Genomic DNA, 13884 nt, shown 5'->3' with positions numbered 1-13884 from the left:
TAAATAGATTATAATTTATAAATTTTATACAGTTGCGTGTGTGTGATTTAAGTGGCCTCATCTGAACACTTTGACCCCAGTTGGTGATACTTTTTGGTGAGATTTAAAAGGTGTGGACTTGCTGTAGGGAGGATGTCAACCACAGGAGAGCTTAACAATTCATCACTTCTAGTTTACAGTGTCTACTTCATGCTTGAACTTCAGGCTCCTGATGCCACACCTACTGGTGGTTCCTTCTACCCTGCCATGACCCGACACATTGCACCAGAATGCCTTGCTTATGCTGTGGTCACACAGTAGTCTCTGCACGGCCCCTGCCCCTTCTCTATAACCTATTTTCACATCAAAGGGATGTTTATAAATTCAACAGGTTTCACTGATCCATTCAGACCCTTCTGAATACCCGTCTCTCATCCTGAGTCACTGCCCTTGTCTTTCAATAGCTAACCCATCTTAAACTCTCCAGCTCCCCAGACTCAAGCCTATTTCTGTCCTGGCTGTTTCTACTTCAAACACACTGTCCTCCTGTAACAGGCCTCTTCAGCGATAGGGGAAAATTGCTAGGTTTTAGTTAGCTGACTTCATTTCCCTCTAGCATGACATGGCTCTTTTAGCCATGACTTAAATCTGCTATTCACACACACCACTCACCTCACCAGCTCTCTCTCCTCTGCCACTGCCAGAAACACAAGATAATTTACCAATTTATTTTCCTGATACTACGCCCCACCAGAAGAGCAGTTTCTAAGAACGTAGGAAATCTTGTCTATTTAATGCCCCAGCACCTAAATCCTTCCTTCCACATAGTAAGAATGGGGATTCCACAGGGAGGGAACAGAAGGGACAAGACTGGAGATGCTACATACCTGACATCACCAGATCCTGGTCAGAGCTAGGAGGGAGAAGGACAGGGAGAGGAGAGGCCCCATTCGTGCGTTCTGGATGCTGGAGCAGGGCAGTATCCTCATCACTGAGATCTCAGTCAGGCCCCTCTCGTACATCTGCCCTTTGTCCTCCCTGGAGAACTGGGCTCCTTGGTGAGGGCTCATGGACTCGTAGCGAGTCATCTCAGCCATTTGAAAGTCTGGTTCACCCTTCCCTGACAGTGTCATTTTAGAGGAAGCAAATGTGCACGGGAGGGGGATAGGTGACTCTAGGGGACACAGTTGCTGAGGACAAGCACTGAACTGGGAATCAACTACCCTGCTCCTGGTTGCCATGGCTGTATTACCCAAGCTAGTGACTTTCCCTCACTGGGTCTGAGCAGAAAACACATAAGGAACAGTAGAATTCTACAAAAAAAAAGCGTCCTTTCCCTGGGATTTAATTCATAAGATTCAACACTCACCTACAGAAAGCAAAGGTCCTTACCTCTCTGGGGTCTCCAACAAAATCAAGAGAACCAAACTTCTGTGGAGAAAACATCAGAGAAGGTGGGTGAGGAACTTCCCTTAGACAGAAGCAGATCCTTTGAGTTTCAGCCTAAAATATTAGGTTCTTTCTCCTGATTATTCCTTTTTGGGACCAGAATTAGAGGATCCTATGCTGTGTCCTCAGGGTCTGGGCATAAGGTGCAGCAGGATGGATCAGGGGCAGCAGCAGTGAAGAGACAGGGCCTGGGGCCCATGCAGGGTCTCCAGGGCATGCAGAGGATGTCTCGGGCCTCTGACTGTGATCTCTATTTTTTCATCTCTCCCCGTCCTCTCCTCTCTCCAGCACAACACCCTGTTGGCTCCCATGGAGAGTATAGTTATTACGTCAAGGTAGTGGTACGGGTGCACAGTATCTAAAGCGAAGATAAGTCTAAAGCCAGGATGGAAAACAGAACCCCAATTTCCCTCCACCACACCCTTGCCTTTTGCCTTCTTTCCTCCTGCTGCAGGAATGCAGACAACTGCATGTGATCCAAAGCACAGTGTCCAGCAGGTGTCCTGCCTGGATTAATGCAGTGATGGAACTTCCCAGTTGGTTTTTCTGCTCCTAACGTCTTCCCTCTCTACAGTCTGCTTCATGCAAGTCAGAGATCTTGGTAAAACTCTGCCTGGGAAGCTGAGTATACCCTTAACATTACTGCTACAATTTTTTTTTTTTTTTAGTATAGTTGTCTTCCATGCATGGAGAGTGTTAGTCTAGAATTCCAAGGTCTTTAACCTGCTAAGAAAGCAAACTAGTTTAGAGAGAAGACTCCCACACCCTTCTTCAATTACAAATGGGAAGGAATGGAGATCGACACATTCCCGACAGTATATTCAAAGTGTCTAGATCTAGCCACATCCTAAGCTATTTGTTCCAGGATATTTTGAATATTTGAAAATTCTGTATAACACATTTCTTTTTCTGTTCAAGATATCTTCAAGATTGTTCTCTTCTGAGATGAGAAAACCCCAAATCCTGCACTCACACTGAAACACATTGCATCCTGGCCTTTTCTCGGCTGTGATCAGGAAAACATTTAGTGTATAATCTCATGGTTTCCCTTTTAGCTCCCCTCTGTATGGATCATAAATGGACAGACACACAGACATCACATGGATGTATAGGTGTAGCTGGTCAATACAAGTACTGTTTATTTATGTGAATTTATTAAAAATGTAGATGAAAAGGAAGAGGTAGATATTTAACAAACTATTGTTTTGAGGTCTGACAAAGGTATGTTGGTTGAGATTGACTGAATAATTCCTGGATAATGATTGATTAGTCCGGAAAAGGATTAGTTCAAAGTTTTAGATGCATCCCTACTAGACTGATGAAAAAAGTGATGAACAGGATTTGGTTATGAAGATGAATTGATAGTTCAGAGATAAATTGGTAGAAAGTCTGATGGCAATCCTAGTACATTAATTGTGTATCTTGGAAAATCTTGAAAAGTGTGCTACCAGTATGCTGTGAGTTTGTTTTCTACACCGACTAGCATAAATTGTGACATTTTCTTCAATTGTTTTCTGCTGTATGTATCATCCCAAAACTCAGGTTGATAGTTATATGTGGGAATAGGGAACATTTTATATCTTAAAAATATGAAAACGACAATGTTAAAATATTGCACAATTCAAATTCTTAATCTACAACACTTTCAGGGCTAACGCTTTATACAGCAAGATCATAAATTAAATTACTGAAGGGTTTTATAAGTGTAAAATCCACACACAAACAAATGATTATGGTGCTTTCTGTTTAACTGCAGTGAATTCTCAAGCTCTATCTCCAAACATTGACACGCGTGGCTAAGAATAAGGATCACCAGGTAATAGGTGCTTCAAACTTTCCTTTCTTATGTGTGGGAGACTTGAAGCCCACACTTAGTCAAGGAGTCAGTTATTCTCTGGTGAAAAGTGCTCTTGGCTCAAGACAGTCCCCATCAGTAGACTCATCATTTGACTATTGCCGCCTTCCAGAGCCCTGACTTCTCACTGGTTTTATTGTAAACTGCAACCCACACAGAACCCAGCTCCAGGATCCCTGAGTCTGGGCTTACTCACTGCTGAACTCCTTACACAGTATGCCATTTCTCAAAATACTGTGTTTTGATAAAGTGTGTGGGGGTCTGTCATGTAATTTCTCATCATGTTATTATTGGCTTTCTGATATTTGAAGTATTTCATAACAGGAAAGAAATGAAAATATCTCAACTTAGATAGAAGATTGACAGTTCTGAGAGACAGGAAACTGTTTAATGAAATATGAAGCCAGAGCATAGCTGAACACATGAAACCTTGGGTTAGGTATACAGGATGGGGCTTCTAGGATGGACACACCCACCATTTTCTGAGCGACCTCCAAGAGCTCATCCTCTGTCTTCTGGCGCAGGCACTGAACCATGACGGCTGAGGTGGTGGTTTTACAGCCAGCAATAGCAGCCACTTTCTGTAAGAGATTAGGGACCAAGAGTATATCCTTTCCCTTCCTCGATGCAGAGAATGGATTGATTCTACCATTTCCTAATTTCTAAATCAACAGATGACTGCGGACAGAATTCTAGACCAGCAAATCCAGGAACCGAGTCCTGGAGTGTAACTCCTGTTACTGAGTAGAACACTGACAGGGTCTTATCATACAATCTTATGCCTCTGGTGCCTGATCAAATGGATCTAATTTCTCTCCCCAGAAGCACAAGAAGAACTTAATGTTCTCAGAGTCAAGTGTGGCTACAGAAACTGTTTTCACTATCTGGTTTCAATTCCCACCTTTGTCATATTCTTGTCTTAGACAAATCATTCATTCTTTTCATATCTTACTTTCTCAACTCACAAACAAGGGTCATGCACAGGTGATATGAGCAGGAGATGATCACGTCTTACATATACTAAAATGTGGGTAGAATGGCTGGAGGCCTAGATAACATGTTACACACGAAGTGTAGTGTGCCCTTAAAGCAGTAGCCTTCCTGCATAGCCATTCTCCCTCAGGGATCCCTGGAGCACCTCAGCTACATCCTACAGCAAGAAAGACACTTGGGCTTCCTGGTGAGCAGAGGAAGGGCATAGGATGTGTCCAAGGTGAAACATACCTTTGCTAGGGGCCTGGCATCTCTCCCATACAGGCAAGGATTAAGGGCCACACTGCTCTGGGAAATGGCCCTGTGGAAGAGGTTCTTGGCCAGGGGAGACAACACCTGGAAGGAAGAGAGTTTATGCTCATAGGAGAAGTCAGTAACTTACTCATCTTTAGGGCTCTGTTCACATGCTTTTTTTAAAATTAACTTTTTTCATTTATTACATACCTACCACAGTTTTCCCTCCCTCCTCTCCTCCCCTCCCCTCTCCATTACCATCTACCCAATGCCATCCACTACTCTTGTCTCCATTATGAAAGGAGCAGGCCTCCCATGGGCTTAAACAAGGCATGGCATGGAAGGATGATGAGCGCTTGATGCCCGTTCTCCTGCAACAAAGATAGGTGATGTAATCCAGTATGGGGAACAGGTTCACAGAAGCCAGCTGAGCATCAGGAACAGCTTTAATCCCACTTTTAAGAGCCTTAAAAATAGACCAAGCTACACAACTGTCACACACATGCAGAGGGCCTAGGTCAATCCCATACAGGCTCCCTAAGTCCTGATCCAGAGTCCATGAACTCCGATGTGCTCAGGTGAGCTGTCTCTGTGGGTTCCCCTGTCAGGTGCTCTTTTTTAACCCAGCCATTCACCTGGATTATCTGGTGCTCTGTGGAGTTAGAAACACTTACAAGAACAGAGACACTGAAACCTCCTGCTGACTCTCCAAAGATGGTCACAGAGCTTGGATCTCCTCCAAAGTTGGCAATGTTGTCCTGGACCCAGTGCAGTGCAGCTATCTGGTCCAAATGACCCCAGTTCCCCCGGCTGTGTTCATCGCCTGTGCTGTAAGACAATGGTGAGTTGGAACAGAGATGCCATGGCTGTGCTCTGAACTAGGGCTCTTAGTGTGTTCTCTGAACTAAGGCTGGGCTCCACATTACCAAGAGGAGCACTCATTTGCCCACTCATCGCTACAGTGATGGTCTTTGTGGTCCCTACAGTCACCCTCCAGGTACTATGTACTCAGGGACCTTCCAACATGCACACAACAGGGTCTAAATGCTAGGGTTCACCTGAAGACAAACAGAAATATCTCTAACTACAGTTGTCTCTTGATGAAGTACATAGACCAAGAGAAGAAATGAATATAGAAAAAACTAGTGGAAAAATAAAATTGGGTCTAAAGGAAATGGGGTGTTAGGCAGGGACATAAAATACAATGGTAGCATGGTAGGTTAGATTGTGTAGCCAGAAAAGACCTCGTTAGGCAGTGGCAGTTAGCAGAGGTCTGAATAAAATGAACGAGTGAGTCTTGCAGGCATTGGAAGAGGGAGCTGCAGCAGGAGAAGCAAGGTTACAAGGACCGCAGGAACATAAGCGTGAGAGATGCTGGTGTGAGATGCAGGAGGAATGGGTGCTGTGGCCTTGCCAAAGACTTCTGTATCATTGTAAGTAATACAGAACAATTGTACAGAGGAATGGCAGGACTTAATGTGTCTTACAGAGCAGGCTCAGCCCTGTACAGAAAAGTTGTAGTATTAAAGTAATAGACCTATAAGAGTAGATGGTTATGACGGTATCAGTCTAGACACACGGGACTTTGACCAGGGTTGGAGCAAGGACTTGTATTGTTCATTAGGGTTTGCAGATGGTTTGCCCACTAAAGGTCCAGTTCCATGCCCTAGTCTGTCTTGTGCGACTTATCAGGCAGTGAAGGGACCTGTGAAAGCTGAGACTCAGAGGAAGGTTCTTTTGATCTCTGCAGACACTGCCCTGGAAAGAAATGAATCCAGTTCTCTGTGACCCGGTTGCTCCCCAGAGAATGAGTTAATCTTTTAAAGCAACATTACCCCCCTCTTTGGGATCCTTCTCCCTCCTTGTCATCTGTCTGCACCCTCAGCTTCTATTTTTGTTTATATAACATGTAGTGACACAACCAGAGTCTCCCAACAATGACTCATTTGATGAAACCACACAATCTTGGGCTTTTAGCATCTCTAGTTCAAAGGTAAGTAAGTTGGGAAACTCTGTAGTCACATATCCCGTGCCGTGTGCTGCAGTAACAGAAAGCACATGATCCCAGGGTCTAATGTGTCAGAAAGAATGTCGGGTATCTCACCTGAACAAACCCCAGATGCCCAGGCGGTACTGAATGGTCACTACAACCACATTTTCATGAGCCGAGAGGGGCAGTCCATCGTAGGTGGACGCCCCATCCACCACTCCACCTCCATGGATCCACACCATCACCTGGACAAGGAGAGAATAGCTACACATGTATCGCTACATAAGCTACAGCCCCAGCCTCGGGAGTTCTTTGGAAGCGGGCACTCGGTGTTTCTATGGCTCCTCTGAGAATGGGCAATGGTGCAGCACAGCTCTAAGTCTTCTGATTAGCAAAGAGCCCTATGGGGTTTCCAGGACATATCTAGACAGGGCCTGATAGGATGGATGCTCCAGTTTACCTTGGATCCTTGAGGAATTCATCATCACTTGGTCTCTTGTATTTGACTTGTTTGAAAAGGAAATGAACTGCTAAGGCTTTGTAGGGGCTGAGGATTTATCCTGAGTGGAACTACATGATAGTTTCTGAAAACACCAAAAAGATGATCCATGGGGACTTAGGATGCAGGAACCTTGCACTGGAGTTTGCTTTGGGATGTCACTGTGGACCTTAAAGCGTGAGAATGTATGAATTCATGGGTTTCTAAGAGCAATAGAGTTTCCATGTGCTCACAGGCTGGCGTTGCTGGACTATTAGTTTTGTATATGAAGAAAATCCTGAGCAAAGCCTGAGAGACTTAAAAGAACTGAGGGTCTGGAACCCTGTTTTCTCCATCGGAGCTGAACTTGTGGTGGCATCACTGTGCTCTCCCTCTAGTCCTTGGAACATTCAGAAGAAGGAGGCAGGGCATTCCGCAGCAGGGGTATGGCTCTGTGCAAATGTACACATTTGAGTATATGTCCATGTTCAAATGTGGACATGTGGAGGCCAGTGGTCAGCCTTAGGTCCGGTCTTAGGCACCCTGCTCAATGTTGTTTGAGGCAGGGTCCCGTCAGCAGGATCTAGGACTTGGTACCTCTGCTGAGCTAATGACCACTGGACTCTAGAGACCCACCCATTTCTTTTCCATGCCCAAGGATTACAGATCCTGCTTTCTCTTGGGTTCTGGGAATCAAACTCAGGTCCTGAAGTACTTCTCAGACTGCACTAGTTTCTTGTACCTCAAACTCCAAAACAACTCATTCCCATGGTCCTTCTAGGAATCATTTGTGCATATTAAAATGGATGTTATTTTATAACCCAATTAAAGAAACTTTCTATGAAAACTTCAAATCTAATGAGCAAATTGTGGGTTTTTTTCTAATATAACATTTGTGTTAGTCTGACTGTCATTATGAATATTTTCTTAATAGTCATATTTGTCAAATTTCAAATTCTTAAAAATCAAAGAAATTTATTTGCATACTAGCAGAATCTACTGAAGACCCCTATATATTGGGACTATGCTGAATACATTGAATCAAATCTATTCAAATTTTAAAAGGTTGATCACCTGGATCGCTCATTTTTCTCTTACATTCAACATTGAGTTTCCTGAAAATTAGCCTATACCTACTGTAGGGATCAAATTCTCACCAGAATAATTCCGGCTAGTCATTATTACTGGTCACATTACTTTTAGTGTGAGAGAACTTGGAAGATTAAGGTGTGCATCTCAGAGGCAGGGCAACCTCAACCAAGGTCTGACATCACTGGATTTGCGACTCAGTTCTTGTCTATAGTACTCCTGCCCGCAGTTTCCCCTATCCCCCTTCCAGTGCATGGAAGAGACCGATGCTGGAATCCACAGGTCAGGACCAGTGATGAACGGGCTTACCGGCAGCCTTGTGCTTTTTGTCAGGTCGGAAGGAGTATAAATGTTTAGGTAGAGACAGTCTTCAGAAAACTGGAGAGGGATGCTCTCCTTTCTGTTGGTGAAGAGTGCTGAGAGCAGCTGCCCTCCCGCTGGGTCTTGGGAGCACCTGGGAAGGAAAGAGGACAACCAAGTTGTACCAGGTCGACACTGGTCATGTTGTCTGATGTCCAACCTTGCTTGTGTTGGTGGTTTGATCTTGCTGATGGAGCATCAGTGACTAAGGCTGTGTCTGTGGCTTCTATAGGGAATCCCATGGATCTATAAATGCCTCCTAACTCTCAACAGGGAGAATGAGGTGGCACTTCTTCCTGTCTCAGAGCTTTGGATAACTTCCACATCTCCATCCTGGGACGTTTCCCAAGACCACCAAGAACAGGAACATAATATTCTTCAGAATAGGAAGAGAAATTAAAAGTTCAAAATGGGTGAAGACATCAGCTTCACTGGTATTTAGAGACCTGAAACATCACATTTTTTATTGTTGTGATTGTTACTGTTTGCCCAACAGACAAAATCATTCTTTCAGTAAATTTATTATTTGGGAATGGTTTGCTAGATGACATTTTTATATTTCTTTGGAAAGAGAAATTTCCATATGTATGGGAATTTCTTTTACTTTTATTTTATTTTATTTGGCTTTACCCTAAGTCCGTGGGCTATCTAGTCTCTGGTTCTTGGCAACCCAATCAGTGTTGGTTATGGGTTTCACCTCATGGAGTGTGTCTTAAATCAAACCAGATCTTGGTTCATCACTTTCATAAGCTTTGTGTTACTTCTTCAACAAAATATCCTGCAGGCAGATTGCCATTGTAAGGTGGAGTGGTTCGTAGCTGGGTTGGTGTCTTCTTTTATCCTTTGAGAAGGTGCAGAGGACCTTCCATCCCAGGAACACTAGTCTGACGGCGTGCGGGCTCTGTGTAGGCACCAGTTCAACTTCTCCACGTTCAGTGAGTTATGCTGGTGTTGTCTTCAGCAATTGGGCTCTACTATCAGTGTGTGGAAAGCAAAACCAACCTGGGTCGTTTTACAGTTCACTAGGGTCCCCCTTAGACAACAGCTAGAATAGATGGAACCCATTTCTGGAACAGGAGTCTGTATTTGGTTATGAGAGGTGTCTAGTCGGGGATCTGTCTCTCCTGTTACTTGGCAATTTCACTCAGATTGCCTTATAGGTATGTACATGAAGAAGCTTCTACTCTGTTAGGTTTCCATACTGCTCCTAAAATGAAGCCATAAAAGGGTTTCCAGTTTTGTTTTTGTGGAGTTCCCATGTTTGTGAGCATGTGTTTCTCTGTACTTATAGTTCCCATGTGTGTGAACATGTGTTTCTCTGCACCTATAGGTGTTACTCACACTTTTTCTTTGGCTCCTTTTCTTCTGTTTGTTTGGTCCTATTCCAATTTGTTGTTTCTGTTTTATCTTACTGCACTTTATCATTTATTTCTTAGATGCTTGTTTGTTTTCTAACAAGAGACAGAAAGATTATGCATCCAAAGGAAAAAGGAGGTGTGGAGGAGCTGGGAGGAGTTAGAAGAAGGGAAACCATAATCAGGATATGTTATATAAAAATCTATTTTCAATAATAGAAAAAAGTGATCAAAATTTAAAAGAAAGTATAGCCAATCATAAGATTCCTTTGACTCATTCCTGCACCACACTGAGACAGACATCTCCACTTAAAGAGACCCAGGCTCACCCCAGTAACTTACATAGGAGGGTAGGAGGTGGCATTCTTCACGAAATTCCAGGGCTCTGCAGGTTGTGGTGGAGCAAACCTCAGGGAGCCAAGAGGGGGCTTGGCAAAGGGGACTCCCAGGAAGACGGCCACAGGCTGTGCGAATCCTTCTAAGCTGACGTACTTCCCCAGGACTTTGCCATGTATGGTGTTTACCACGGGTGGTGAGGATGGGTGTCCTGGTGGACAAAGAGAGGACCAGGAGACCTCAATCCCACACAAAGAATAACAAGAAACTAAGAAACGCTCAGAGCAAGAGAAATAGTCTTTCCAAAGGATGGGCACACCAGTTTGTTATCAAATACCAAATGACCAGCTCTGGAAACATACACACAAGTAATATTATACAGACTGATCTCATTGTATTTATGTATATAGGAGTGTATGTGTATGTATAGCAACAAGTAACAAAAAAAGAGACTATGAATTTGAAAAAAACAGAGAGTTATGTAGTATGGTTTCAGAAAGGAAAGAGAAAGGAGAAATTTTGTAATAGTTTTAACCTCAGAAAATATAATGGATATTTTTATTTATTTTAAAATAAATAAAATAAATATTTTAAATGAAATAAAATGGAATGTGTCCATGTCTTGATTTACTAATAAAAAATCTCATGTTTGTTCCCTTTGCTTTTAGGTCACCGTCCCACTGAGATGACTTTCTTACCAAGTATGTGTGTTGAAATGTCCATGGGTATTAGCATTGTTATTTTGTGTGAAACCAAGACATCTGTATCTGTACTAGAATGCCATTTTATAATTACGGGAAAGAATTAAGAAGAGATCTGGAGACATTTCAATGCTGGAAGGTGGGCAGTGGTGGGCAGCTAGTTATCTGTTTGAAAATGAGAGTACACATCATGACTTATGCATCTGAGCAGAACAATGTGAAAGAGTCAAAAAGATCAAAAGTTTATACACTGGGAAGAGCTAATGTGAGACTGAGAACCATAGCAGGAGAAAGAAGCACAAAGTACTAGTGACCCAAGTGAGAAGGAGAGAGAGGTTGCCAAGAGTTCGGAAAAGCTGAGTAGTCTGGGCTGCAATTACTAGGTGTGGCCTGTGTCAACTCAAGATCGTTAGCCACCCAACTGAGGTGTGTAGAAAGTAAGATTGCTCCGAGTAGAAATGTGGACATAGAGACAGAGGCATGAATGGGGCTACAGACGCTGGCAGCTATGGAGTATGGAATGTGTGATTATTTGACTACCTAGCGTATGGCACATGCACTTGACAATTTTTCACAGTTTTCTTTTTTCACCAAACCCCTGATGGTGGCAGCTCTCAAGTCCATTGTTAGAGATGAGGAATCACAAGCAGCCTGGCTGACCTTCCTGACGATGGAAATGAGGAGGTCGTTGCCATGGAAAACAGCAGCACAGGAATGTTTAACTCCAAATCTGAACCCTTTCTCATCCTGCTTCACAATCTGCTCCCAGACTCTCAAAATGCCACACAGCCAGACACAAGACAAAGTCTTGAAGTGCCAGTATTACCACTGCCCTTAATGGGTAGTAGATTCTGCAGCCAGAGAGAGCTGGGTATGATTCCTGAAGACCTTAATTGAGCACTTTCCCCTGGGAACCTCATGCCCACAGTTGGTTGCCAAAGCCCCACATTAGACCCCTGCACTGACCATGGATCTGATTTTTATACCTGTTGCTTTGACATTTGAAGCTCTGTTTATTGGGGTGAACTGTCACTCTTGGGGTCCAACCACTGCAGAGACATACTGGGTCTACTGCCCTGGGTATCAAACCTGTCTTGATAATTTAAAACTAGATACCAGAAAAACAAGTCCAGCCTTTACATCCCTGAACCCCTTGAAACAGCCCTAACCAGCCAAGGCTACACCACTGTCCTCTGCTTCCTTCTTTCTTTCCAGGATAAACCACGACAAAGATCTTTTCCACCAGTTTCCACTCTGCCCTGGCCTTCTGACCCCAGTGTTTCCCTGCTGCTCCACCACATTGGTGTGTGCTTTTCTCAGTAATAATCATCTCTTCAATGACCAGCTGCACTTGGTATGATGATTTACATGCCAAGTTTTCTGTGAGTCTGCTGCATTTCTACATCTCCTCTAGAGCAGGCTGCATCCTGGACTGCTATGGGCACAGCCGCTCATTTCAGCTTCATGCAGCTAAGTGAGGAAGATGTTGGTGTCCCTGTGTTAGAAACACAGTAGTCTAGGCTGTAAAGCGTAGTCCCTTACCCAAGAACACAGAGTCCAGACACAAGCTAGGATGTACCCCTGCTTTCTGTTACTGTTGTTTATGCTTTCAATATTTTGGTTAGCTTTTTCTCCATGGCCCATGAGACCTAGACAAAGAATAGGAGGTAAATTATTAACTCCTGCTACAGAGGCAGGAGGTTATCCAGGACCTTCTCTGCCCCTGATATAGAATGAAGAGGCTTAGAATATGTGTCCCCTCTGTAGCTAGAGGGTTTGAATTAGCAACACCTCCTAGAAACTAGGCCTGTTTTCCCCACATTTTCCACATGCAGCTCCATGAACGAGTGCCCAAGAGAATTTCAAATGTGTGCCTTGGGCTTTTATCCAAGAGTACTCACCCTGAGTCAGGCAAGCAGTGAGAGAGATCAGGACTAAAGCACAGAGCCACATCATGGAAGGACAGTACCTCAGGGTCCAGTGAGGTGCCTGGTTGTTGGAGGGAAAGCACTGGTCCTGCCCACAGCTTTTTATCAGCCCCTGAAGTCCTGCCCACTCTGCCAATTTACATAAAACAACCAAATGAAAATCCCTGACCCAGAGCTCTCTGGGCCTCTAGTGGGACCTCTAAGCCACACCCACCTGGATTTCACTCTCTCTTTTTTGCAAAGTCATTGCCCAACTCTCAGATAACAGAGGTCCATAAACTAACCCAAGGACTTCTTACATAAGCTTTCTCCCTGTGGCAGTCAAACCTCAGTGTTGTGAGCCATCCAGAGGCAGAGACTAGCTTAGCAGGCAGAAGATGCTTTGGTTTTGCATCCCCAGAGAGGGATGGGAGATTTTAGAGCAACTCAAGGCCTCTGAACACCTTAGCTCCAAGATTTGGATTCGCAGTTTAACATTCTTGCATGTGTATTTCCTAGAGTTCTAAAATCTCGTGCTTGGAAGCAACCTTAAACTCTTGTCTGCCTCCTTTACTGTCTGAGTTGCCTTTAGTGTTTCTGTCAAGAGCACCTATGTACTACTGCCCCACCGTCTTGTGAGGGAAGACACTAGCTTGTAGAGCAGGCATCTGAGGGTGGACTACTCCCACATTGAACCGATCCATCCCTTTCTGTTCTAATCACTGTGCATTCAATTATGTTTGCTCATTCTCAAGTATTTGCTAAAATGTCTGACATTCCTTCTGCAGGAAAAAAAAAACTGGGAAGTAAAAGCTACATCTAGCTGCTGAGGAGATTGTGAGCTTAGTCTTCTTGGGTAGAAGACTGAACCTTTTCCACTTCCTACACATAGCAGTGGAAAAAAAAATCAAGAAATACAACATTATTTCTGATGCTTTAGCTGTTAGAAACAAGGTTTGCGCTAAGGATTCTAAGCTCTACAAATGTCTTTTGAAAGATTATTTTCAAGTCACGGTGTAGCAGCATTTCATCTGTAATTTAATAAATAAATCTTGCCTGAAGATCAGAGAGCAAACCAGCCCCAATGATCAGTCTTACAGACCAGGCAGTGGTAACACACACCTTTAATCCCAGTAGCCACACTAGTTTGCCATAAAT

The 13884-nt window shown here is 43.8% G+C and overlaps 1 protein-coding gene across 1 annotated transcript in view; it reads right to left on the bottom strand.

Annotated features, from left to right (window-relative positions):
* Positions 1–12928, bottom strand: part of LOC121446856 (liver carboxylesterase 1-like) — a 29895-nt gene extending 16967 nt beyond the window's left edge. The window contains exons 1-8 of the mRNA XM_041649713.1: positions 12721–12928; positions 10125–10329; positions 8377–8521; positions 6615–6745; positions 5185–5338; positions 4508–4612; positions 3760–3864; positions 1372–1410 (exon numbers count right to left, since the gene is read on the bottom strand). Coding sequence (XP_041505647.1) covers positions 1372–1410; positions 3760–3864; positions 4508–4612; positions 5185–5338; positions 6615–6745; positions 8377–8521; positions 10125–10329; positions 12721–12775 — 939 coding nt within the window. The 5' untranslated portion in view covers positions 12776–12928. The remainder of the gene's footprint in view (positions 1–1371; positions 1411–3759; positions 3865–4507; positions 4613–5184; positions 5339–6614; positions 6746–8376; positions 8522–10124; positions 10330–12720) is intronic.
* Positions 12929–13884: the final 956 nt, after the last annotated feature.

This window comes from Microtus oregoni, unplaced genomic scaffold, assembly GCF_018167655.1.
Source record: "Microtus oregoni isolate MIOR12 unplaced genomic scaffold, Mior012 000004F_ref0000308, whole genome shotgun sequence".
In the NCBI taxonomy this organism is placed as follows: Eukaryota; Metazoa; Chordata; class Mammalia; order Rodentia; family Cricetidae; genus Microtus; species Microtus oregoni.
This window is presented reverse-complemented; position numbering and strand designations above follow the sequence as displayed.